General features: G+C 51.3%; 1 protein-coding gene and 1 long non-coding RNA gene across 3 annotated transcripts in view; both read right to left on the bottom strand.

Annotated features, from left to right (window-relative positions):
• Positions 1 to 63: 63 nt before the first annotated feature.
• Positions 64 to 735, bottom strand: LOC138717549 (uncharacterized). The gene is made up of 2 exons (XR_011336897.1): positions 561 to 735; positions 64 to 297 (listed from the first exon to the last, which is right to left on the bottom strand). It is a non-coding gene; the product is annotated as an uncharacterized lncRNA (long non-coding RNA).
• Positions 736 to 2,716: 1,981 nt separating this feature from the next.
• The window catches only part of SELENOI (selenoprotein I), a 36,009-nt gene continuing 12,618 nt past the window's right edge, over positions 2,717 to 26,107 (bottom strand). The window contains exons 2-10 of one of the 2 annotated variants that reach the window (XM_069850708.1): positions 19,563 to 19,631; positions 19,167 to 19,275; positions 17,028 to 17,102; positions 16,326 to 16,588; positions 14,294 to 14,402; positions 12,629 to 12,677; positions 12,058 to 12,238; positions 10,727 to 10,909; positions 2,717 to 8,705 (exon numbers count right to left, since the gene is read on the bottom strand). In XM_069850708.1, coding sequence (XP_069706809.1) covers positions 8,589 to 8,705; positions 10,727 to 10,909; positions 12,058 to 12,238; positions 12,629 to 12,677; positions 14,294 to 14,402; positions 16,326 to 16,588; positions 17,028 to 17,102; positions 19,167 to 19,275; positions 19,563 to 19,631 — 1,155 coding nt within the window. In that variant the 3' untranslated portion in view covers positions 2,717 to 8,588. The remainder of the gene's footprint in view (positions 8,706 to 10,726; positions 10,910 to 12,057; positions 12,239 to 12,628; positions 12,678 to 14,293; positions 14,403 to 16,325; positions 16,589 to 17,027; positions 17,103 to 19,166; positions 19,276 to 19,562; positions 19,632 to 26,107) is intronic. The other variant, XM_069850709.1, reaches the window with a different exon arrangement.

The following is a 26,107-nucleotide window of genomic DNA, read 5'->3' as shown; positions in this document are numbered from 1 at the left end:
GTTGAAAAGCCACCTCCCTCAGTGTGCAAGAGCCTCATGGAATAAATGAGATCTCGGGGAGGGTTTCAGGATGCCACTGGTTTAATCAGTTAATAAAAATCGGCTTTCATTTGCGGGTTCTCTACCGCGTCCTTGAATTCCTGGGGTGCATGAGTAGAAATCAGTGGGCATCTCCTGGGCATCCCTTGCTCTCTGCAAGCCCTGCAGGTTACTCACCTCCCTTGGCCTCTTCCACACATTGGGGTCTTGTGCCTCTCTGGTTCCATGCCTGATTCTGCCTCTCCACGTGCTTTCCTTCTGTGCCCCAAAACAAAAGTGAATGAGAGGCCATCACATCTGCAAGGGATCCCCTGCACATTTGCAAGGGATGCGAAGAATAATAGAGGCTTCTGCAGGTCCATCAGCTGGGGGTGCTGGTGGTTGAGAAGCTCAACAGGAGCGGACAACCTGGCTTGCAGCCCAGAAAGCCAAACCGTGTCCCGGGCTGCATTCAAAGCAGTGGGACCAGCAGGGCCAGGGAGGGAATTCTGCCCCTCTGCTCCGCGCCGGTGATATCCCACCTGGAGCCCTGGGTCCAGGTCTGGAGTCCTCAGCACAGGAAGGATGTGGATCTGTTGGAGCAAGTCCAGAGGAGGCCATGGAGATGATCCAAGGACTGTAGCACCTCCTGTACGAGGACAGGCTGAGAGAGTTGGAGTTATTCAGCCTGGCAGGGGGCTGGAACTGGATGGGCTTTTAGGTCCTTTCCCACCGAAACCATTCCATGATTCTATTCTGATTCTATGAATTACTCAGTGCCACAGGCTGCCACCTGCAGCCCCAGGTCTTATCAGGACTTGGATGTGCTGTGCTGGATGCACCCCAGTGAGTCCAAAGGTGGGCAAATGTGCCACGTGGCTGGCTCCTGTGTTTTCTTTCCCAATAACCTCATAAAGTTTGATTTACAGAGAACGTAGTCCTGTAAAGCCGAGATCCAAACAGCCCGTGAGAGCAGCCTGTGCTGCTGGCACACGATGCGCTGCCGAAACGCTATTGTTATTAACAATCCCTTAAGTATATTACACCTACCGCAACAATCCTCTTAGAGGAAGCCATCAAGATGGCTCATAAAGGACGAGTCATTGTTTAAATACACCTAGGTTTTAGCCCAGAGGGAAAGCGCGTGGCCCAGGGCATGGGAAGAGGCCATGGGGTTCCAGGGTTCTGCTCAAATCTTTGCTTCCAGCCTGTAGCCTCCTCCTCTGCTCCCAGTACAGCATCTGTCCCAGAGCCACCGTCTCTGCCCTCACCCCATGTCCCACGTGCTGCTCTGAGGTCCCCCAGCCCAGCACCACGGTGGCTGCTTACTCACGTCCTGTAAACCTCCAGGTCCCTTAGGAGTCCATCCTGGGACCAGTGCTGTTTAACATCTTCATCAATGACATGGGTGTTGGCATCAAGTGCAGCCTCAGTGAGTTTGCAGATGACACCGAGCTGAGTGGTGCCATTGACCCTTGTGAGTGTCAGGACAGCATCCAGAGGGACCTGGAAAAGCTGGAGAATCGGGACCACGTGAACATCATGAAGTTCAACAAGGTCAGGTGCAAGGTCCTGCACCTGGGTCGGGGCAACCTCTGGTATCAGCATAGGCTGGGGGATGAAGGGATGGAGAGCGGCCCCACAGAGAAAGATTTGGGATGCTGGGGGGTTGAAAAACTGGAAATGAGCCTGACAGCCCAGAAAGCCAAACTGTGTCCTGGGCTGCATCCAAAGCAGTGGGACCAGCAGGGCGAGGGTGGGATTCTGCCCCTCAGCTCTGGAGAGATCCCACCTGGAGCCCTGCACCCAGTTCTGGATTCCTCAGCATGGGAAGGACATGGATCAGTTGGAGCGAGTCCAGAGGAGGCCACAGAGATGATCCAAGGGCTGGAGCACCTCCCATGTGAGAAGGCTGAGAGGGTTGGGAGTTGTTAAGCCTGGAGAAGAGAAGGCTCTGTTGAGACCTTAGAGCAGCCTCCAGTACTGAAAGGGGCTCCAGGAAAGCTGGGGAGGGGCTCTTGATCAGGGAGTGCAGGGATAGGATGAAGGGGAACAGTTATGAGCTGAAATAGGGGAGACTGAAATGAGATATAAAGCAGACATTTTTTACACTGAGGGTGGGGAGGCAGCAGCCCAGGTTGCCCAGAGAAGTGGTGGCTGCCCCCTCCCTGGAAACACTCGAGGCCAGGTTGGATGGGGCTCTGAGCAACCTGATCTGGTTGGGGATCTCCCTGCTCACCGCAGTGATTGGACTGGATGAGTTTTAAAGGTCCATTTCTACACAAACCAGTCTCTCAAGATTCTAAAGGCAGGTTAAAGTTGGCCTGGACAAAGTTGAGCTCCCTGAAAGTTTGGGCACTGTGTATCAGTGCCCTCAGACCCAGCCCAGCCAGGGCTGCAGTGGGGCAGACCCCATCCCCACTGCGATGCCTCTGGCTGGAGAAACATCCACGTTGCCCTGTTCTCCCCACTCAGCTCCCTTCCCTGCAGCCTCACTGAGCACCACAACCCCAGCCTGGCGTGGTGGATAAGCAAAATACATCACTCCAGGACCTTTTCCACCCATGCCAGGGCAAGCACAGTTGCTCCTAGTGAGGCTGCAGCTCCAGCCTGGGCTCCACTGCCCAAACCTGCACCCCTGCGCTGGGCTGCCTGCACATAAAAAAGAGACAAATTTCATTAAAAGGCTTGAAAAATGTTATTCTTTACTGAGCTTTAATAGATCTTATGATCTTACGGTTTTTTTCATTTTGTTTGGTTTCGACACAATAAATATTTCAGTAATAGCATTTAACAGACGGGAATTCACACACACTGCAGTACCTCAGCTCCCAGCGACGGGGCTCCAGGGAAGCGATTGGGGTCCCTGGACCACAGCATTACCAGGACCACGGATCCCAGCCAGGCTGATTCTTCTGATCTCTGGTTAGGGGCCACCCTGTGCCACTGAGCTTGCTTGGCCACAGTGGGGAGCCTGGCAGAGCCCCCCAGGAGCCAGAGAAGCCCAGTTCCTGCTGAGCATGGGTCCTCGGGAAGGTGCAATGGGGAAGGGACAGAACCAAACCACAACAGCAGCACAAGCAACAAGCACGTCTCCCCCTGCATTGTTCCACAGCCCCCATGGCACCGAGCACCAGTGATCAAACTGCAGAATCCAATTAAAGCCTTTGTACTTATTTCCAGAAGGACAAGGCACCATCACCAAATCCTTCTCTTCCCTGTACAGCCACACAGGCACAGGTCTTGGAAAATTCTCCACAGGGTCGCAGAGAAGCTCCCTGTCCTGCCAGAATACCAGTAGGATGCAGAGGGCCGGATCTGTTTGCAAAACCACTCAGAGGTAAGAATTGAGTCTGAAATGCCCTGGCTCACCCCATCTCTGTGGGATGGGTTTGACGCTGCTGCCTTCCTTTTGCCTCTGTGTGCAGGGTTACAGCTGGAAGAGACACTGATGCAGCACTCAGAAGACCAGAAGGGTGGGAGGCACTGGTCCAGGTTGCCTAGAGAAATCATGTCTGCCCCACCCCTGGAGGTGTTCAAGGCCAGGATGGCTGGGGCTTGGAGGAAACTGATGCAGTGGGAGGTGTCCCTGCCCGTGACAAAGGTGAAACTGGATGGGCTTTGAGGTCTCTTCCAACCCAAACCATTCCATGATTCTATGGCCAAAGCCAAAGCCAATCCAGGCCCCTCTTCTTCCAGAAGGGGCCGGTGCCCACACAACATGAACCACTACCAAAACCAAACTCCACCTGAGCTCAAAGCTTGAGGGAGGGGAGCAAGGCAGCCTGAAACACTGCCTGGTAGGAGTCAGGCAGAAGATTCTGGTCAATGAGGTCTCGAACCTGAAGCACAGCACCAGCTCCTCCCAAGCAGCCACCAGATACCACTGGCTGAAATGAACAGTGGCAAATTTCACCAAGAGCCTCTGCTCCGGGGGCAGTGATGCTCTGGCTGCTTCCTCAGAGCCCAGCCTAGAGACCTTTCAAGCCAGGTCTGACCATACCTGGATGGGCCAACGGGTCTTCTACAAACTAACAGAGACCATTTCCAGAAACAAAGAGGTCAGCATAACACCATGACCCACCAAGAGCAGCCTCCACATCCTCTCGGCCACCGCTTTGGAAGTGCAGTGAGGCAGAATAAGTGGGCAAAAGCAGGGGGACTCAAGTTTGGAACCTCACACAAGGACTGTAGGTCCATGATAGAACAGCAAAGAGTAGAGGAACTTCTGGCTGACCAGCTCTGTCTCTCTCCACCACTGGCCATGACACCGCAGCAAGACTGACCCACTGCTCTCACAGATTCTGGGGTAGAGTATGGAAGGGGGAACACTGTTGGACTGAAGGGTCCAGGGACAACGGGAAACGAGACTCAGTTTCAGGGATGTTCCTGCAAGTTTGGGAAGGATACAGAAAGCCCACACAGAGTTTTGCCATCAACTAAAGTGACCAGAGCTCAGCTACAGATTGTTTGCACAAAAATCAACTGTTCCCCTGGATCTGTGTACACAAAAGAAGAGATCTGAGCTAATTTCCCAACAATATTGCTTCTCTGGAGACTTTCCAGATCTACCACAAGCAGGCACAGACGCTGTCAGGGGAGAAGAGTTGAGGGACCCTGCTGGAACTGATCTAAGATCAAAACAGCTCTCAGACTATGAACTGCAGATCCTCAATGCACCCAGGAGGTAGCATCAGGCCAGCTCTATTTAAGGAGCTTAAAAATAAATTTCCAGAGCCTTAGAAGCTCATGCATACAACATGCTGCCCCCCTGTCTCGAGCAAAGCCACCTGTATCAGATGGGTGACATTTGTGAGAGGGGAGCCCACTGTGAGCCCTCAGTGACCAAGTGGAGAAGAGAGTTCATTGTGGCGCAGACACAGCGTGCAGGCGCTTGGTGTTTGTAGGCTCGCAGGGCAGCGTTTGTACTTGTAAAACATTGCTTTTAGTGCAAAGGCTGCTTTTACCCAAACCCCAGGAAACCCCCAAACCTGCACATCACCCTCAGCTTCTGAATCCCTGCACGAAGTCTCTGGATCTGCACAGAGAGAGGAGCTGTGATAGGAATCACAAGACTGAGATGAAAAAGGCTGCAAGAGAGGCTGCCTCTGCACCTCGGCTACGTAGGGCCTGTGCTTACACACTGGTACGCCCCAAGCTCCCACCAAAACCTACTTCAGAGCAAGGGCTGACCAGCCACGATGCAAGGGGGACCAGGAGGAGCTGGCCATCTCTTCCCACAGCACACGGACCTGCCTGGAGTTGGAGGCCGGAGACCAGCATCCCAGTGGGTCTTGCAGGACCGCACACCTCCCTGGAGAGGATTTTTCCTGGTAATACTCTGTATCAAGACAACATGTGCAAAACCCATTTAGGAGAGAGTAAGACAGTCCTGTTATTAACTCAGCAGGGCCATCACTAATTAGGAAAATACGATTAACACTCTCCCTGGAAGAAGAGACAACACAGATCAGCTCTCCAGTATCAGACAGAAGCTGAGGAGCAAGTGCACATCCTGTGCGGTCCTGTCCAACCCCAGGAACACATCCCATGGCAAGGAAAGAGTCAAGCCAAGGCAAGAAACCACTACAGGAACACGAGTACCCTCAGATGCTGCTAGCAAGGAAGGAATAAATTTATTCTTAAGACTTAAACCCATTATTATTAATAAACAGTTTGTTTCTCAGGATGCCACACCCCACCACGGCAAGATGGTTTGGTGTTTCTATTCATTTTCACTACGCCCCAGGATCCAGAGGCAGAAATGAACCTCCCTGAGTCAGGAACAGAGTTCTGTGTGCACTGAGGTCGGGTCTGCTCTGCCACAAGCCTGCTGGCACAGCAACAGGCAAAGCTGCTTCCCAGCGCTGACTTAAGAAGATATATTTCTAGCTTCACGGTGCAGTAAATTAAGGCACCAAAAAAACAGGACTCTCCAAAGACAAAGCCTGTGCAGATAGGAAGTGGTTCCAGTTTTTAAGAGATATTTCTCCTACAGCATGAGTATTGGCAGGATTTGAGAGAGGAAGCCCTGCTTCCATGTTTAACTTCCCAAAGGGTTTTTTCAGGGTACATTAAGTGCTGCGAAGCACGGCAGCTCACAGACAACAGACATACAGTGCATTACAGAGACAAAGCAACGTCCCAAGATTTAATATCAGACACCTCACAGCATTAGCCCTGGCCCAGTAATGCAAGGGGGAGGAGACTGGACAAGGCAAGCTCCAGGCTGGGGTCCTCAGCCCTCAAGGTGGAAGCCCAAGGGAGCAGCTCGGTTATTCCCCAGTCCTGCAAACACAATCCTAGGAATTAAATCACCCGACCTCCACTTTTTGCAGTGCTGCTAACGCAATTTTGCTATCTGAACACAGCCCATAGATAAGCTTTGCATACCATTTTAAGACTTCCTGTAATTCTTGCGTGAGAGCAACTTAAATTTATATCCCTTCATAATTTTATCTCATTAAATAGCAAAGAGTCAAAAATTCAAGCGCAATTCAATTCATTTGTACACTTAGGGTTTTGTTTCTGTACAACATCAGGAAATACGTAAAGGTCTGCTTTATTAAATAAATTCTGAATTTGCCCCCTTTCTGGATGAGCAAGTCTTCCCAGAAACATCACAGCCATACGGACACACAGACATTCAGCTGGGTCCTCCCATGATGTCAGCCTGGCTGAACGTGCCAGCTCGCTCCTCGCAGGGCGTACCATGACCAAGCAACCCTGAACGCATGAGCTCACCTCGAGATTTCAAGTCTCATAGTCTGCACGATGAAGATTCCAATTTACAACAGAAAAAGCATTGAATAGTTAGGGTTGGAAGGTTTCCTAAAGCAGGAGTCTTCACCTGCAGAAGGAAAACGCTGTGATCAAGCTTCTGTGAGCCACACTGTTCAATAATCAGTGTATAAACAACCTTGTTCCCGTGGTAGATTACATATGCACAATCGGCTGTGCTTGTTCGCTTCCGGATGCAGCCTTTCCAGAGCCTGGGTTTAAGCTACACTCTTCATTCAAGCACAGGTCTTCGTTAAATAAAGTGAAAAGAAAAGAAAATCAGCATTCAGTCTTCACCACCCCACTCTAACTCAATGGCAAAAACAAGTTTAAAGAAAACAAAAATAAATCGATGCCAACCTGTCTTTCGCAAATGGACAGTAAACAAATGTATCCCTGGATGAGACATGCCGGGGACAATGGTTTAGAAAATCTAGTGATATTTGGAAAGGACACCACCACACACACATGCCTGTGAGCTTTCTGAAAGTGCACAACTGATGCAACACGTATTTCCAAAAAGATGAGGAAATATCACCAACTTCCCCTCTTTGCCCAGGCAAACTGAACAGCCACATGGACACAGGCCTTAGAAGATGCTCTGAAGGGTGACAGTGAAGCTCCCTGTGCTGCACAAATTCTTCTCTTCTGAGGAACCCTGCTGCCAGCCCCGGGTAGGTCAGAGGTGCCACCAACTGGCACTTTGCACAGGCGGAAACAGGTTGGGATGTGCTGCACCCTTGTTCCATCACTTTTCATGTCCATGTCTTGTTGCTTCATCTTTCTGCAATAGCCATACCCTAAGAAACCATCTTAAGCTGCCCTGGAGTCCATACCCTGGCTTCACCTTCACCCAACTTTCTCTTCCCCACGTGTGCCCTGATCATGCTTGGAGAAGTGGTGGATTTGAGGCCGTTGATGGTCCGTTGGGAAAGGCGATGGGCAAGGCTGCGTTGCTGTGGAAGAAGAGGCTGTGGCAGTGTGCAAGCAGGGCCCACCTGCAACATCAAGTTTGTTCTGGTAGGATGAGAGGGGATTTAGGTCGGTGTAAGCCACTTCCTTCTGCCAATCAGAGCCCAAACTTCACTCCCGGGTGGAAAACACACATGGGCATATAGGAACATGGTCGAGATGTGGTCCTACGTACCCAGAGCTCAAACAGGGGAGGTGGAAGCCGCCTTCCCACTTTTACAGGAAACTGAGCCCTGATTTCTAACCCCCCTAAGGAGAAATTATAGAAGTTTTGTCAGTTGTTCTCTTTTTTTCCTTTTAAAAAAATAAACGTGCAAGTATTTACCCAAATTGGTGAGTGCAGGACAGAACGTGGGACAACTGTCACCACCTGCTCTGTAAGTACCAGCCCAAGCCAAGGGCTGTCCAGAAGGATTAGGGACAGACAGGAACACCCCCAACCACCAAGGTGTTCCCCTGACTTTGCAGAAATCAGCTGTTACACTTGGTTTGGTGACAGGTCAAGATGCTTTGCTCAGAAAAAGCCATTTGCATCCCCTAACTGGCTTCACCTGAGGGAGAGCTGGAGTTGGAGGTCTCACTGGGAACATTCAGCTGGTCTAATATACAGTAACAGTAACCTGAAAGGCGACCCTCCTCGTCCAATGTCACCCAAAACTCAAAGCTTGCATGCATCGAACAGCAGTGGAGGCTGCCCCGTACCAGTCCTGCCCTGGCTGCACTGGATACCGTGCGTACTTTGCCCTGATGTCCGTCCAGAGGAAAGGTTTAGATCTGTGGTGATGGTTGAAGTATTTACAGGTATTTGCAGCAGTTATTTACAGTACTTCTGCAGACTGCAAGCTGATTTTCTCTTCCTCCACTCCTAGTCAATCTGGTGTGGGCTTCTTTAATGAGAAGGGCCGTATGTTGAAGTGCCTGCTCAGCTGGCTCACCTGTGGACACAGCAGACAACAGGACTGGGTTAGCGAGGCTCAGAGGGACGAGGAGGAAACCAGGCAGAGTACCAGACCCATTCCCTGTGCAGCTGACAAAGCTTCTGCCACATCCATGCACCCGCCTTCCCCACCACTGCCCACCATAGATGCTCCCCAGAGCTGGACCACAGCCTCTGGCTTGGGCTGCAGGGCCAGCCAGGCTGTCCTGTCCCAGAGCCGAGCCCTGTCCCTGCCAGACCTGCAAGCTGCAGCCTCACTCCCTTCCCACACCTTCCCAAACAGCCTGGCATGTGTGGGAGCAGACACCTCCATTTCTGCCCTCCTGAGGGGGTCAGAAACTCCTGCCCTGAGCCCAGGCGTGCATGATTTCACCCTGCAGTTCTGCTCCCTTTCTGCTCTTCCCAGCAATATTCCTATTATTTTGCTTAAATTAATTTGATTCTCTCAGGCATTTATATGAAAAATTGCTCCTTGTATCTGTTTGCAATTCCAGATGAGATCAGGTACTTTGCATGGACCACGAAGACACACACAGGAGGGGTACAGAGAGGAGGGGAACCCACCACCAGGGTTTGGATAATCAGGCTCCTTTGGAAGCAGCTTTCACCACCTCTTTTGAGGATGTGGGAAAACCACAGGGGACTGAGAGCTGAATGAGGACACAAGTTTTCAGGCACAGTTCAAAGACGTGCAGGCAGGATAAAACAGATGGTACAGCACCAGCATCTGGTGACCACAAAGTTGCTGCAGAACCATGGGTGAGCAGCGCTGCACAGCACCAAAGGCCAAGCTAGGCACAGAGGCCGGGCAGAGGGTTTATTCCTAATCATTACTCCCCAGTTCAGAGCAGTTTGGGATTATGTCCCAGTTGCAGGGCCTTAAAAGGCTCTTCAGCTCCAAGTTTTTTTTTATCCTGCACAGCTGGCCCCTTGGGAAGCTGGAGCGGGGAGTGAGAGAGCACAAACTCAGCGAAGCAGAGCCCTGAGCAGCTCACTGCAGGGGATCGGCGAGGAGGATTACACCGTCCCATCAGTCCCCATCTCCGGCTGTGATTCCAAGACCAATTTTATTTAAGCTGCTTAGCTATTCAAATCCTTCTTGCACAGAAGCCTCATTACACTAATTGGAGAGGCAAGACAACCTGCCTAGTACTTCTTTGCTGTAATTACAGTTCAAACTCGACTCTGGAGACTCCGCGTTAGAGCAGACAGGGCTTCCCAAGGAGGATGTACAAACGTGGCAGCAGCCAGCTCCACAGGGAACACCAGGGCCCTTGCCCTAGTTCCTCAGCAGCTTCCTGGGACATTTCTAACAGGATTTGGTCTCCTCAGAATTTGTTTTCTCTCTTAATGAAAGGTCAGGGAATCAGGCAGAGCTGGCACAGAGCTAGGGGAGCAAATCACTCCCTGGATCTCTACACAGCCCTTGCAGCAGGGAAGAAGGCAAAGCAGCTGCAGTGAAGCCACATTCCCCAAGCAGGGATGTCCCGTCTCCATCCCAGCTCTCCCAGTGACTCCAGGGCACATGAGTGAGGCCACAGACTGAAAGTGTCAGGCAGAGTAACATCCACAGCAGTTTAACTCCCAATTAAGCACTCCTGCTCTATGTGCAGACACCACATCCACCACTGCAGATACCTGTTGGATCCACCCTTCCCACCACCATGGGTGTGGATCACCCATGCTGGCTTGCATCCCAGCTGCCCCCTATGCTGCAGCTGCAGCCACAAGGTGTTAAACATGGCAGCAAGGATGCAAGTATTTGTTTCAAACTCATCTCCAGTACAACAGCCCCCACATTGTGTGAAGTTCTTCCCTTCAAACCCAAGCAACAGCTGCGTACACCGCTCCCCAGGAAGCCAGCTCACGGTTCAAAAGGTCACAACGTGACACAGGGAGCCACTCCCACTGCCATTTCCATTTTTCAGCAGAGTATTCTCTGTGGCGAAGAGCAGCAGCAGCACCCAAGCCAAGCTTGTAGTCAGAGCAGGGCAACCAAACCCAGCTGAAATCACCTACCACCACCACTCCATAGTGGATGTGCGCCAGGGTGAGGAAGGTGGTTAACACGTAGAGGAGAAGTGTTTCACCGTTCGGCACAAACCCGGACATCACCACGAAAAGCACCATTGCTATGGGGAGCAGCATCCAGTTCAGAGGCTGGCAGCGTGTGCTGCTCATCTGACAGACGATCAGTTGGCACTGTGGGAGGAGAAAATGGTCAAACTTCACACCCAGCAACCTGGGCAACCCTGAGCTGCCCACAGCGCAGAGAGGGTGGTCACATAAGTACCAGTCAACTGCACTGACAACAAGCATCACACAGTTCCCTCAAGTTTCTCACTCAGTTCTTTGCACTAGAATTCCTGTAGGGCACACAGGGCAAAGACTGATGGGGCAGGAAGGGAAGGGATCGTCTCCCTCTATTTGGTGCTGGTGAGGCCGCACCTCGAATCCTGCATTCAGTTCTGGGCCCCTCATTCCAAGAAAGACCTTCAGGGGTTAGGATGCATCCAGAGAAAGGGAACAGAGCTAGGGAAGTGTCTGGAGCCCAGGGGTTCAGGGAGCATCTGAGGGCCCTGGGGCTGTTTAGTGAGGAGGAGGAGGCTGAGCGGAGACCTCATCTCTCTGCAGCTCCTGGGAAGGAGGTTGGAGCCAGGCAGGGGTCAGGCTCTACTCCCAAGTAAGAAGGGATGCGAAGATTGGAAACTACCTCAAGTTGTGCCGAGGGAGGTTTAGACTGGATATTAGGAAAAACTTCTTTACTGACAGAGTGGTGAAACACTGGTTGAGTACCCATCCCTGGAGGGGTTCAAGAGCCATCTGGATATGGTGTCCAGAGACAGGGATCAGTAGTGAAGTTGGCAGCGTGAGGTGTATGGTTGGGCTCTATGACCTTAAAGGTCTTCTCCAATCTAAATGATTCTGTGAAACAGGCATCAAGGACATCTTTAAAAGAAGGACCTTCCTTGAGCTGACCTAGGCTACCAGCATTTTCTGCAGATCAGTAGACAATCCTACCACCCAGCCTGAGCTGCTGGCCCCAGGGCACAGCTGTGCAGAGCTGTGCCGTGAGGAGCACAAGCGCAGAGGTTTCAAGCAAGCACAGATGCAATGTGCAGCCCAAGCAGATTTTGACCATTTTTTTTGTAGTACAAAATTCGTAGACTCCAAACCCTGTCTTCTGTTCTGTTCTTTCAATCTGAGCAAACCAGAAAAGCTGTTAAGTTGCATCTTTGTATCTCCCTCCTCACATTTGAGCTGATCTTTCACTTCCTGCCTCCCAAGCCTCCTGGCAGGCTTCGCACTTCCCAGGGGATAAACTGAAGAACAAAGCAAAGGGCACTTACAGAAATGTTAGCAAAGGCTGTTCCGACCATGAAATAGAAGAGCCTGGGATGGACCTCCAGGATGTCCGTTGGGGACACGAAGATCCACGTGGTGCAGAGCACGAAGAGCAACACTGGGGATACCAGTGGCAGCATGATTTCATACACAGAGTGGTGCTTCAAGGTTTTGTTTTTATAGGCCCTGAAACACAAGCAAAGAAATAAAAATACATGGAACCACAGCTAAGAAATAGCCGGTTCCTGCCTTCAGTAGAGGGCTGCAAGACCTGACTGGCCGCTCTGCCACCCACCCAAACCTGCTGGTAACCAGGGATAACCACAGCCAGGCTCTCTGGGTTGCGACCAACAGGACAAGCATAGAAAAGCTGTGGGGCCTTCTACCAGGCCCTACTGAGCAGGCTGCCAGCCTACCCCTCCCAGTGCACCCTGCAAACTGGGACCTTCCGCTGTGCCAGGGCCATTCTGCCACACTGAAAACAGAGCTTATGAAGGAAATGGAGCTCTGAGAAGCTTTGTGGCTCATGCAGAAGTGCTGGTGCAAGGAGGAAGACCTGAAGACAGAGAAACTCACTTGTAGAAGTTGTAGAGGCTCATTGGCAGTGTCACAGTGAGCGCGCAAGCTGGAAGAGAAAGAGCCATGTTACTGCCCCATGACAGAGGAGAGCATCACGTGCAACACATGAAAGGACAGGGGTTTCTGTTCTGGTTTCAGTGGCCAGCAACAAAAATAGCTCCAATGTGGACCAAGAATAGCTCAGCACGTTTAAAAGTAGGTGCTCATAACTCTGGTCCAAGAGCTGTAATTACAAGTTAAAGTCTGCTATAAATTAAAGACATTTTAATTTTAAGAAGTCACATTAATGAGCACAGTGTTCTGCTTTAAACAGTTACAAATTTTAATTACAATATTGTCTTTAATGATATGAAACCCACAGGTGACGTTGCTGTGCACCAGAGTGTTCATTTTCACAATAAAGCCAATTTGCTGTTTCTCCCACTGCGAGCAAGCAGCTTCAGTTACCATTGTGCAAAAAAGCTTTTGTCATTTCACTTGACAAATGATGTAAAGGGTCTAAATAACTTAGAAAAACAGACCTCAATAGGGAACATCATTCACTGCACTCAAACCCGTCAGTCTACCACAACTCCTTCCATGTTTACACAGCACAAGGAATTTTAATGGAGCTGTAAATAATCCCATTTTTAATAACCCAGCTCCTACGCAAATGCACAAATCCAGCCAATGCCGGCATTGCACTGTTTTTCACACAGGAAAAGGGCATTGATTATTCATATGTTAAGTCATACAGCTGCCAAAGGCAAGCTCAGAATATCCACCCAAGTAAGGAAAGGTCAAGTGTTTGATTTAACATAACAATTCAAGACAACTTGATTTGAAATTAAGTTGTTACAATTAACTCAGACACAGACTAAGAAAAATTAAACTGAGAGCTTCTGACTAAGCTGAACTTCATTAAGCAAAGAGAGAGAGCTTCACCTGCAGTTCTCCCTGCTTCACAGTGGCCAGTTCTGACCACAGGAGAGAGAGTCTGGGCTTTTATCTCATTTTAGTTAGTTTTAAATTTCATTTTTAGACAGTGGATGAAGGGCAAGATCCCCAAAAAGCAGAATGCTTTCCCCCAGCTCCATGTCTGCAGGTTCCCTCCCGCCACAGCCCCAGGCTCCCATGCAGCGTTTGGGCTCTGGGTCCAGACACACACAGGTCCTGGGCACGAGGGAGACTCCTGTTCAACACACTGGGGCTGGTGCTCGGTTCGAGCCGCCTCCCAGCATCCTGACACTGAGCACCAGCCCCAACCCTCAGCTGGGCTGCTCCAGCCTGCCTGCTGTGCTGTTCCAGGCCAGGAACCACTTTGTCTGACCACACAAACCCTTGGCAGCACCAGGGCTGATCCCCCAAGCAGCAGTGGGCACCCACACCCCCAGGATTGGGACAAATGTAGCCAAGGCACGAGCACCGTGCTCCACTTCCTTGCTCTTTTAGTCACCACAGAACTAGGCAGAGCAGAGTTAACCTCTCCAAACTAACTATTAAGAAGGCAATAATACTTTGAAACCCTGGGAAAGCACAGGCTGCAAGAACACCCTCACCTTAATAACAGCCCACAGGAGCTTTCGTTACAGCAAAAAGAATAGCGTTATCATATAATTAAGACATTGGGTTTCATTAAAAAGGCGTTGTTTAAAAGACAGGCTTCAACATGGAGTTTCTTACCAATAATCATTGCAGTGAATAGGTCTCTATATAAGAAATTAAACAGGAAAGGTGCATACCAGGCCTCTACTCCCACAATGGCTGTCACTATGTAGACAATTGAAATGGTCTGGAAGAAAGCAGAGGAGAAGCAGGTATGAGACACTGGAGAGGCAAGTCTGGCAGTGCCTGACCCAGCAGCACCCAATCCAGCAGTTCAACGCATCCGCCAGGCAGCTTCAGGGAAAGGCAGCCGAGAAGTATGCTCTAAGCTCTAAGTATGGTGTAAGTGTCAGAGCTGGTAAGGACAAACCAGGAGCTGCTCCTACAGCAGGAGCACAGATGCCCTCACACAGCTCTAACTCAAGATGCTTGAAGCACCAGAGAGATGTTTGATACCCCATGTTGCAGTGGCCAACTCCAGAGGGATTGTTCAGGGACTCTTTCTTATCCATCTGGTGAAGCAATCACAAGGAAAGAGCTAAGCAGGGATGCTGCAGCTTAATAGCAGCCCGGAATCTGGGTGACAGCCAGTGCAGGGCAGCCTAGCCCTCCACCCCTGCCCTTCTGCACCAGGCAAAGAGCTGAGAGCATGGAGGTTAAGCAACGCTTCTGGAGACAGGAATCAGAGGAGACAAGCTAGGTGTCCCTTTAGTAGCAGAGATAATTGCTGCAATTAACACCGCTGCACTAATTGCACTCTCCTTCCAACTTGTTGCATTTCCCACCCAGACTCTAGGGCAGGAGATAAAGGAGTGTTGGATTCTGTGAGACTACGCCCTGGCCAGGAAGGGCAGCTGCCAGCAGTAAACCCTGTCATCCCAAACTCGTCATCCCAGCTCCGATGGGCATCTCGGAATGAGCTTCCTGCAGAAAAATCCAGAGAGATGGACAAGCTGACACGCTAAAGGGTCCAGCATTGCTGATCTTGGCACTGACTGCCAGTCAGAGGGGCACCTCCCCAGGAACCTTCACTCCAGGCACAGGGATTAGCACGCTAATTAGCTGCTCTGCTGCATGTTGGCACACGTCCTGCTAGTGCCAGAAGGCACCCCAAACTTGCAGACATCAATGTTCTCCCACTGGTGTAATACAGGGAATTAATCAGAGCAACAATGTAGGTGGCCAAAACATGCACCTGAGGACACCAGAAGTCAGGCAGAGGAAACACAATGCAATATCCATCCCTCAAGCCTTGTTTTTTGTGGAGAGTCCCATCTATAAAAGCTACTCGAAACAACAAAAAACTGCACTGCACTAACTACCTTGTATTTAAAGGAGCTGAGCAGTCAAACTCTAGTGCCATGTGAGCCCATCTCATTAAAGCAGTGATAGCGCAAATTCATAGAATCACAGAATCATGGAATGGTTTGGGTTCAAAGAAACATTAAAGCCCATCCAATTCCAACCCCTACCATGGGCAGCAACACCTCCCACTGGATCAGGTTGCTCCAAGCCCCATCCAACCTGGCCTTCAACACCTCTAGGGATGGGACAGCCACCACTGCTCTGGGCAACCTGGGCCATGGCCTCCCCAGCCTCACAGGAAAACATTTCTGCCTAAGATCTCATCTCAATCTCCTCTCTTTCAGTTTCAAACCACTCCCCCTTGTCCTGTGCCTTCATTCCTCGATCAAGAGCCCCACCCCTCCTGAGCTTTCCTGGAGCCCCTTTCAGTACTGGAGGCTGCTCCAAGGTCTCCCTGGAGCCTTCTCTTATCCAGGCTAAACAACACCAACTCCCTCAGCCTGTCCTTGGATGGGAGGTGCTCCACCCCTTGGATCATCTTTGTGGCCTCCTCTGGACTCGCTCCAACACATCCATGTCCTTCCTGAGCTGTCAGGCAATTATAGCGCCAAGTCTTGGGAAACCCTCCTCCACCACAGTGCTGGAGACTCCCACCTCCAGAGAGTGTTGCAATGACCAACGTACAAAGCTCTGGACACGTAGCAGAGCTGCATGCACCCCTCAGTGGGCACTACTGTGCCCCACACACGGTAATAAGTTATTAAGCCACTGCTGAAGCCAAGCGGTGGCTGCAGCGGGTACTTACCACCTGGCTGATGTCATATCCCCAGGGCAGGAAGAGAATCCCTGTGTTATACTTCTCCCAGTGGGAGAGGATGAATGAAAACAAGACCACCCATAAGAGGAGGTAGAGAACAAAGACGCTGACGCCTGTGGAGCCCCGTCCAAAGGTGGAGTAGACCGTTACAACAAAGTACACGCACGCCCAGCTGTCCAGGCCATGATCAAAGAGCTCTCCCAGGGGCGTGCTGGAGTTGGTCCGGCGAGCCTGCTTCCCGTCAACACCATCTGAGAAGAGAAGGAAAAATGGGGTGTTTTGCAGGGTCAGTTTGCAGCTGAAAAGTGCGCGTAGACAGCTAACAGCACCTTCATCCTCTTATTTAGAGCATGCTTCCCACGCCCTGCTCCCCTTTGAGGCTGAAAAAGATGCAACAGTCTGACAAGATTCTGTTTATTTAAAGTAGACCAAAGACAAAACCTCACAATTCATCTCAAGTCAGTCCCAGTGTCCTCCTTTCACATCAGCTGCTCTGGGATAACTTCCTTCTATCCAATTTGCAAAGCAGCTCCTAGAAGCTGCTCAAGCAGACCAAGCAGCAGTTGGATTGGTGCATGGCAGAAGCTCAGGATCAAAGATTCCTCAACAGGCTCAGAGATAAGACAACACAGCCGCAGCCTGAACAGATGACAGCCACAACCCCCCTCAATCCACAAGATAAAGTCTTACCTAATGTATAGGCAACGAAGTTTAGGATACCCACAACAACCCACACTCCATTTGGAACATGCTGGTGATCAGCAGCTGCAGAGATCAGAAAGACCCAAGTCAGGACAAGTCAGGTGGGATGTTCAACGTGTTCCTTTTGGCACAAGAGGCACAGTGACACAGACTGGAAGCTCACTAAGACAAAGCACCTACAAAACTCAAACAGTAAAACTGAGACATGAGATTTCAGGATGTGATGGCAGAGCTGTCCCACAACAGCAAGTGAAACTGGGTCACCCAGGACTCTGCTTTTCAGGATGTACTTGTCCCCTGTTCCCACTCTCCAAAGTCATGGGATATAAGAACCAGTGATGGCAGAGAGCTACTGCAGGCCAAACACGTGACATGGAAGTGTGCGCAGACCAGACTCTTTGGGTGGGTGCTGGTTTCTTCTCCTAAGGAACAATGGATGAGATGAGAGGAAATAACCTCAAGTTGCATCAGGGAAGGTTTAGATTGAATATGGGGAAACATTTCTATACTGAAAGGCTTATCAAGTCCTGGCAGAGGCTGCCCAGGACAGTGGTGGAATCTCCAGCCCTGGAAGGGTTCAAACAACGTGTGACTGTGGCACTTGGGCATACAGTTTAGTTGGCACAGTGGGGCCAGGCTGATGGTTGGACTGGATGAGCTTAGAGATCTTTTCCAACCTCAATGACTCTATGATTCAATGCTGGATCACAGGGCACTGAGAAGAGCCTCTTTGATCTGTGGAAACAACCTGCCTCTGTAGACACACGTGAGGATTCCCCTCCCAGTCTCCAGTCTGCGTCCTGCCAATTGAAACCGCGTTCCTCCTCCCTGACCTCCCCGCCTCCTCCAGTGCTGCTCTGGCAGGAAGGCAGCCGAGCTGTCTGCCACCTGGGCAGCCCAAAGGGGCGTGTGAAAAAGCATGGGAGAGGCACAGTGTTTTGGCCTCACAGGAGGGCATATGGAGGTCTCCTCCAAGCAACAACGATTCTGTGAAATGTCACCTCCTTTTTCCATCATGGTGCCTTTCCAGCAGCAAGTGGAGGGCATCACATCTACAAAAACCATTAAGCAAAGCACAAGCTTCAGGAAGCCTCACCAGCAGAACAGAGAGTTCTCTTTCTAAGGAGGACATGCATTACGTATGTAAAAGAATCCTAAAGCACGAGCTTTGCCATCCCTTCAGCGCAGCCCAAGTTTCTGGACATACGATGCTTTGGGGATTCTGCCACTGAACTTCCTCCCTAGCACTGCTGTCAGCTTTTCTCCTACAGCTCCTGGTCTGAAACACAGCCTAAATCTTAGCTAACAGCCACTAATGCCACCCAAGCTTTGGAAAGCCACTCTTACTGATAACAGCACTCACAGGAAAACATTTCTTCCTAAGTTTCTTCTCAATCTCCCCTCTTTCAGCTCAAAAAAATTCTCCCTCATCCTATTCCTGCACTCCCGGATCAAGAGTCCCTCCCCAGCTTTCCTGGAGCCCCTTTCTGTACTGGAGGCTGTTCTAAGGTCTCCCCACAGCTTTCTATTCTCCAGCCTCAACAACCCTAACTCTCTCAGCCTGTCCTCATGCTCCAACTCTTGGATCACCTCTGCAGCCTCCTCCTCATTCCAACAGATCCATGTCCTTCCCGTACTGAGGACTACAGAACTGGATGCAGATCCAGGTGAGGTCTCATGGGGACTGTTAAAAAGCTTAAAGCTGTGCGCATCCTTGCCTTATGCAGAACGCCGAAACTGAGAAAGAGAATTTTGCCTTTGTTAGTCTGAAGGCAGTGCTGGCATGTTTTTGCATGGGGACAATTAGCTGGGATGCAGGGAAGCCGAGTTTCCCACATTAGATTCTAAAATAAGGGCCCTGGGTCTGCTCTGTAGGCAGAGCCAGATCCCACCCACAGTTTCCTCACTGCCAGCCAGGCACACGCCTGCCCAGCAGCCAGAGGAAATGCGTTGTATCTGAAGAAGTCCTCATGAAGTCCAGCGAGTTCAGCCCCTGAACTCTGTCCCTGCCTCTGGGAATGCCCACATTAAGGGCCCTTATCAATGAGCACTTTAAGTCAGGGCAGAGGAAGTGACAGCTTTTACCACTCTGATCCTTCACATCCAAACAGGAACGTGCCGCCTTACCAGAAGCATAAAAGTCAGGGTCGAAGTATGCCATGAGGAAGAAGTTGAAGACAAGCAGCAGGAAGCCAGAAAACGTTATCAAATTTGGGGCCAGCCAGGTAGGGAAGATCTACGGGAAAGCAGCAAAAGAACACAGGAACTCATTAAAACATGTAGGAAGGACCACATACTGCCCCTGGTCATGGTGGAGACAACACTGCTTAGTTGCATTCAGCATATCCCGGGGCAGCAGGAAGCTTCAGGCCGCGATTCAGTGAGCTCCGGGCAGGCTGTGGGCTGGAAGGCAGCTCTCTTTGCAATTAGTCGCACCACAAACAAAGCAGCGCTTTTCAGCTGGCAGTTTTACAGAGGTGACTGGAGTTTTGCTGACCCACTTGGAGCAGGACGTGGCCTCACCTTGACTATCGTGTTCCAGAAGGGGTGCATGACGTATAGAGACAGGGGGTTGCTGTCCACGGCGCTGTACTGTGAACGACAAGGGAAAACAAAAAAACCCAAGTGTTAAGGTTCCAATAATACTTGTGAAAAGCCAAAGATCCTGAATATTGAGCTTTCCATGAGGACCCCTGCTATCAGAGCCTTGGCACTGCAGGAACACTTAGGTTAGGGATGGTGCTAAACCATCCAAAATACACCTAGGAGCTCTAGGTGCATCCAGGTGCTCACCCAGACCCACCAAGGCAGCTCTCAGGTACACGTCTCACACCCATAATCCCTGCCTCCCCTCTGCAAGGAGCAGTCACATGAGAGGAGAGAGCAGTAGGCCCACTGCGGCAGGTTTTTTAAGGTGTTTTGGACGTAGGAAGAAGCATGAGGACACAGGACCTCTTTTTGACCAATGCCTCCATTGGACCCTGCACCCCAACACCGCCAGCCTCGGAGAACTCTTTGCAAGCCACAGTGACAGTCCCACAGTCCTGAGCACTCACATCATGGGATCAGCCCATTGAGGACAGCTTGGTGCAGTCGTGCTCTAACAACCCTGTAGAGTCCTGCCCTGAGCTCTCAAAGCCACACAGTCCTGGCCCACAAGACACACAGGACCAAGGGTCTTCTTGGCTCAACATCCAAAGGTGCTGTGCAGAAGGACAAGAGGAGAGCTCTCCATTAACCATGCGAGCTGGGGCTGCTCCTGCAGATCTGGCTGCACTCCAGGCTCCTCGTCTCTCACAGCCCAGCACCCCTTTTGCCAAATACTACAGGATGACAGCAAGGAGCCTCCTTGGTGGGGTCCCCAAAATAGAAGACCATTTTCTGACAGACAGGATACCAACACGGAGCTAAAGGACACATTCCTGTGCCGACAGCTCCAAGTGACCCAGACACAAGGGACTGACCCCAGACATCCTGCACAAGAGTTGGTGTACTTCCATCAGCGAGCAAGCCCATCAAGATGGCAGCTATCATTGTCTCACCCAGCTCCAGTGACCTAAAAGAGACTACCTCCTTCCAGAAAGGCAGCAGATATTTGTAAGCAAGGCCTTCAACCCCCTCCCTTCTCCTGCAGATACTCCAAAACACCACGCATCCACAAGTATCGTGCACATCCCATCGTAGCTCCAAGTACAGAGGATCATCTGGCACTGAAGAGAAGCGCAGAAGCATCAGCTTCCCCATGCAGCCATGAGGGCAACCTGGGCTGGTTCATGGGCACCACAGGACATGGGGCTCCCAGTTGAACTCCTAGCACTGGGAGGTGGGGATAAGGATCAGGGCCAGCAAGGGAACAAAGCAATCATAGTAGAAAAGGCAATAGATTCCACCGGTTGGAGGTAAGACTCATGCCATTTGTCCTTTTCCATTTAGGGCAGAGCAGTTTGAAGCAGTTGCCCATGACCTGGAGAAGGATCAGCTTGTTGCCTGCATCCAGCTCAGTGAGCTGGAGTCTGTGTTTCCGAAGTGGGAAGGATCAGTGGGTGAACACCTAGAGGCCTGTGGGTACCCCACGCAGAAGGGGTCTCAGAGGGCTCCTCTCACGAAGGAGTTGAGATTTCTGCAGAGGCAGCAGCTGCTGCTGCCCTTAGGAAACAGGGGGAAGGAGCTCTCATTCCTCACTCCACGGCTTTTGAGGTGATTGGGATGGGTATGTGGTGGTTGGGGGGAGAAATAAAATCAAAGCCCTAGACAAACCACAAAACAGTTTCCGGTTAGCAAGCTAAAATTTGACATCATTTGGCTCCCAGAGCACCACGAGCTGTTATCTGCTCTCCAGCTCACAGCGCCTTCCTAGGCAAGATTGCCCTGGCTAAAGTCCTCTTCCTTACATAAGGCTTTGATAAGATTCCCAAGAAACATTTATTTCACAGGCTACAGAACTCCTTGCCTTGCGTGCTCAGCACTGAGCAGGGCAGCTCCCAGCACCCACCCAGCCTGGGTGACGAGCCCACGGCTTGGACAACAGCTTCCCAGTATCAGTGTTCGCTATCATCCCACATAAATCTAATCCCAAGTTTACGAGCGGCGTTCTGGAAACCAGTCAAAGCCTTCACCTCTCCTGCAGCACAATGGATGTAACCTATGCCCTCCTTGAGATAAGGGGAGTTTGGCTGGTAGGAGAAAAGCCATCAGCTCTAGGTCCTCACCCACCCCACAGCCTTGAACCAGACACCATCTCTGCATCCATGGCTTGTTTCTCTCTCTGCTCTCCTCTCCTTGGCTGGAAAGCCTGGAAGCAAAGGGGACAGTCTGTCCCTTTCAAAGCCTGGGAAGAAAGCAGCGGCAAAGGGCAAAGCAAGACTCCAACAAGACAGATGCTGTCGTCACGCTCTGAGCACACAGTCTGATAGCATCTATCCCTCACTGGGTGAATCCCATTCCTTGGCAAGCATTTGTTTCTGTGCCCATTGGCTCTTCCCTGCTCTCTCTGGTTACCCCTAGTGCCATATGGAGGCGAGGTTTAACCCATGAGGCATTTCCATCCCAGCTTAATGCAATTTTGGAGGCCAGAATTCCAAATGCTTTACAAGATAATAGGATTTGAACAACCAGTTAGGGGAGGAGGAGAGCTGGCGACTGATTAAAACTCATTAACCCCAAAACAGCACGGAATGAGAAAGGATAGACAACGCTTGGAGCAAGGCAGGAGAAGGGCTCTGGAGTTGTTGTGCTTGTATTTGTAAGGTACCTCAGAGAAGTTCCCACAGAACTTCACATCCCAAGAAACCTTGCCTCTCCCCCAACATTTGGGGGATGGGGATAACAGTCAATAAGCCGCTTTTCCCCATGGTCATAAATGCTCCCACCTTGCTTCCAGACCTTGAATGACCCATTTCTCAGCGGAAAGGGCAGCCAGCTCACAGAGGTTTACAGATAAAACCACCTTGGCTTCAGCTGCTCTCCTGGAGGGACCCTGCAGACCACAGGAACCAAGCTGGGCTGGCTCTGGTGCCAGCCTGTCTGTCACCCTGAGGGACAGCGTTCCCGGGAAGCCAGGACAAGGCTGCCTGCCCAGGACAGCCACCCACCAGGATAACATTGACCTGCCAGGCATCTTTAGCTCCGAAACTCAAACGTCCACCACAGTCAACCTCTTCACAAATGGTTTTGTCATCCGGTTTCCTTCCTACAGACATTCCACCTTTCTACCTTTCCGCACTAGCAAGAAGGGGTTCTTGATCCACATGGCACACGAGGGGTGTCCATAGAGGACAACGAGCCAGCAGCACTGTTGGGGATGCTGATGGTGGGCAAAGGAAGAGGGACAGCCAGGCACACACAGCACATGCACGGTCATCACCTCCACCAGGTGTGGGTCCTCTGCATGGCCAGAGCTGGAAGTAAAGCAAGCTGGGGAAAGGCTTCCTTTCCAGCTCGCCCCACCAGCTGTGGGATGAAAGCAGGTCACACCACACCAGGGATGGAAGTCCTTGAAGGAAACCTTCAGCCCCATTCCTGCCTCAGCCCTCCAGGGCCAGCATCTTTAGAGACCAACCAGACTCAAAATATGTCCCAACCTGCCCGTACGTGCTTGGAGCAAAGCTGGGGAAGGGGCCTGAGAGCACTGGGCTGAGCATGGAGCTCACGCTTCCCCAAAGCTTCACTCACACTTGGCCACTATAGTCACTCTGGTGAAACTCTCGAGGCTATAAACCCTGTGGTGTTTCAGCTCCCCACACAACAGCTCCAGCTCTGTCATTTACCCACCTCATCCTCACTGCAAATCAGCAGGATTTTCAAGTTCTACACATTGATCTAGTGGCTCACATGTGTGACTTATCCTTCTCCATATCTTTGTTCTGTCATCGGTCAGGCCCCCGCCACCACCTAGGACTCCTATTTCTCCCTCTTTTTCAGGGAGAAAAGGTCAAAGGAAAAGTGTGACTGCACAGAAGGAATTTCCTACGCCCCAGAGCTACCTCCTCAAAGCAGACAAATGTTTGTCATGGGCTCTGCTCTAAAACAGCACCATGCACGCAGACACTGTTTCTCCTTATGACTGCAGGAAGGAGCCAACACAAGCCAGAGAGTTCCGCTGGGATTTGGTTTTGCACTTCTAAAGAAAAGAGCAGAGCCAACTCCATTGCAATCATCTCCTCAGAGGCAGCAGCCTCTCCTGGACCCTGTCCATGCCAGGATGGCCATGGGATCGCTCAGCCCCCTGCCTGCTTCAGCCAGCCACCTTAGACCCCGACAGCCCACAGACTGTCCCAGCTGTCACAGTGCCATCACGGGTGCAGCAGCGAGCCGACTGCCATCATGATGGGATTGAGAGACACGAATGGCTCGTACAGCTTAAAAACAACATTAATCATGCAACCGGGATGTTTCTGGAAGATACAATTATGCGTCTAAGGAGGAAAAAATACAGATTTATAGCTCAGATTCTACTAATAGCCTTCCTTGTCCAGAAAAAAACAATGCTGCTTTTAAGTAACCTGGTTACCAGGAGCCAGCTGCAAACCAAAGGCTGTCGCACGGATGCCCTGGGCATCCCAGAGTCAGACACCAGAACAGACCCAGGGTAGGCTGGGGAGAACAGCAAGCCAAGATGGATTTGTATGCCCCATTCTGCTCGTAGGCACTGGGATCAGGTCCACAACAGCCTGTGCTGTCAGCCACAAGCCCATGTTCCACTGCTTGCAGCGGGAGCAGGGCAGAGGGAGCCACAGCAGAGCCGCTCCAGCAAGCTCAGAAGGCCATTTCCTACCCATCTCCTTAAGTATGAAGATGGCACAAGGCTAAGAACCATCTCCCACCAGGCTCCAGATAAGCCAGGAGGCAGCAAGCCCAACAATCCCTGGCAAACGTAACTGAGCAGAGCCACGCCAAAGCAAACAAGTCACGTTTGCACTGTGCCCACACTCCGCTGAGGTATCAGAAGCGGCATCATGCTTTTGTGGTACTTATTAACTCACGCCCTGTTTATCTTTTCTAAGGTCATTTCCCAACTGGCACAAGAATGGAACACACCAGCAGTGGGAAGCCCATTATTGTCCCGTGAGCCAACACATTTGGCTCCCACTGTGAGCAGCAGCAGAGAACAGTGGGAAGGATGCCCTGACTGCCTGCTCCACAGTTGGAGGGACTCCCCGAGCAGCCAGCAGATGTTGCCTGGCAGCTCAAGCTTCACTACCAGGATTGCTTCCTGCCAGTTTTTCACCACATGGGTTTGAGACTTCTTGCAACTAAAGATGCTTCAAAGCACAGCAAGTGGGGTCCCAGCAAGCTCAGAGCTCCTTCCCTCCAAGAAGAAACATCTCACTGAGCAGCAGACTCTTTCCTGCTTCCCAGGCCCACAGGGTGTGCAAATTCTTGGGAAAACCAGATTCCTGCCCTGTCAGCACTCTCATTCAGCTCTTGCTGGCACCAGGTGGGAGCCTGCCCCAGCTTTCTGCAAAGAGGGATGTGGGACAACTCCTCCAGCAAAGCTGAAGGTGATGAGCACTGGGGAGAAGCTTGCTCTTTCCCACTGCTCCTGGGGCAGAAGAGGAGTTTGGGAGCTAGGGAGGGACACAGGGATAGGATGAGAGCTGAAAGAGGGGAGATTGAGATGAGATATGGGGAAGAAATGTTTTGCTGTGAGAGTGGGGAGGCCCTGGCCCAGGTTGCCCAGAGAAGTCATGGATGCCCCATCCCTGAAGGTGTTCAAGGGGCAGGTCAGGTGGGGCTTGGAGCAACCTGATGCAGTAGGAGTTGTCTCTGCCCATGGGAGGGCTTGGAAATGGATGGACTTGGAGGTCCCTTCCAACCCAAACGATTTCATGATTCTATGACCACAGGTGTGTTGGCTGGGGAACAGGCAGCAAGAGCCCCACGCCAGCAGGAAGAATTGGCTGCGGTGAGAGCAAATCTCATTGGGGTAACAGCTCTACCTTGGAGAAGAGATTCTGCAGAGGTATATAACAAGCATGCCTGGATGCAAAGCATCAGCAAGCAGTCCTGGCAGAGCTGACACACAGTTCATCTCAATCCCTCCTAACCCAGATCCAGCCTTCCCATGGGCTAGACTTGCTCTCCAGCTCATGAAGGGATCTGGCCGAGCTGACTCCAGGAGCTCACCTGGCAAAGACCCACCTGGATAGGGAGCCCACACGCGAGTCAGTTCTTGGCTATCCGAGCTCCAGCCAGCACCAGGGTTACTCTACAGTGGGACAGAGCAGGCAGGCAGTCCCACCACCCCACCTCCAAGTCCCTACCCCATCCCACCATTACATTGGTGGAGAAGAGAAATAATTATTTCCCTGTGGATACATAACATGGAGCAACACTTGATGTTGATGGCAGGCTCCAGCGAGCAGCCCGCCAATTTCAGCTGCATCCAGGAGCTCTTGCTGCTTGGGAGCATTAAATATCCATGAATATGGGTCACCACCACTTCTGCTACAGTTCAAGGTGTTAGGCTGCAGAAAGGAAGCACAGATGGTAAGCAAAGGAGTGGGAAAGACAAACCCTCAGGGACCTGATGCGGGGATGCAGCGAGAGGAGGAGCAGTGATGAACTTC

The sequence above is a fragment of the Phaenicophaeus curvirostris genome, chromosome 2 (genome assembly GCF_032191515.1).
Source record: "Phaenicophaeus curvirostris isolate KB17595 chromosome 2, BPBGC_Pcur_1.0, whole genome shotgun sequence".
In the NCBI taxonomy this organism is placed as follows: Eukaryota; Metazoa; Chordata; class Aves; order Cuculiformes; family Cuculidae; genus Phaenicophaeus; species Phaenicophaeus curvirostris.
The sequence above is the reverse complement of the archived record's forward strand: the minus strand, read 5'-3'. Positions and strand labels throughout refer to the sequence as shown.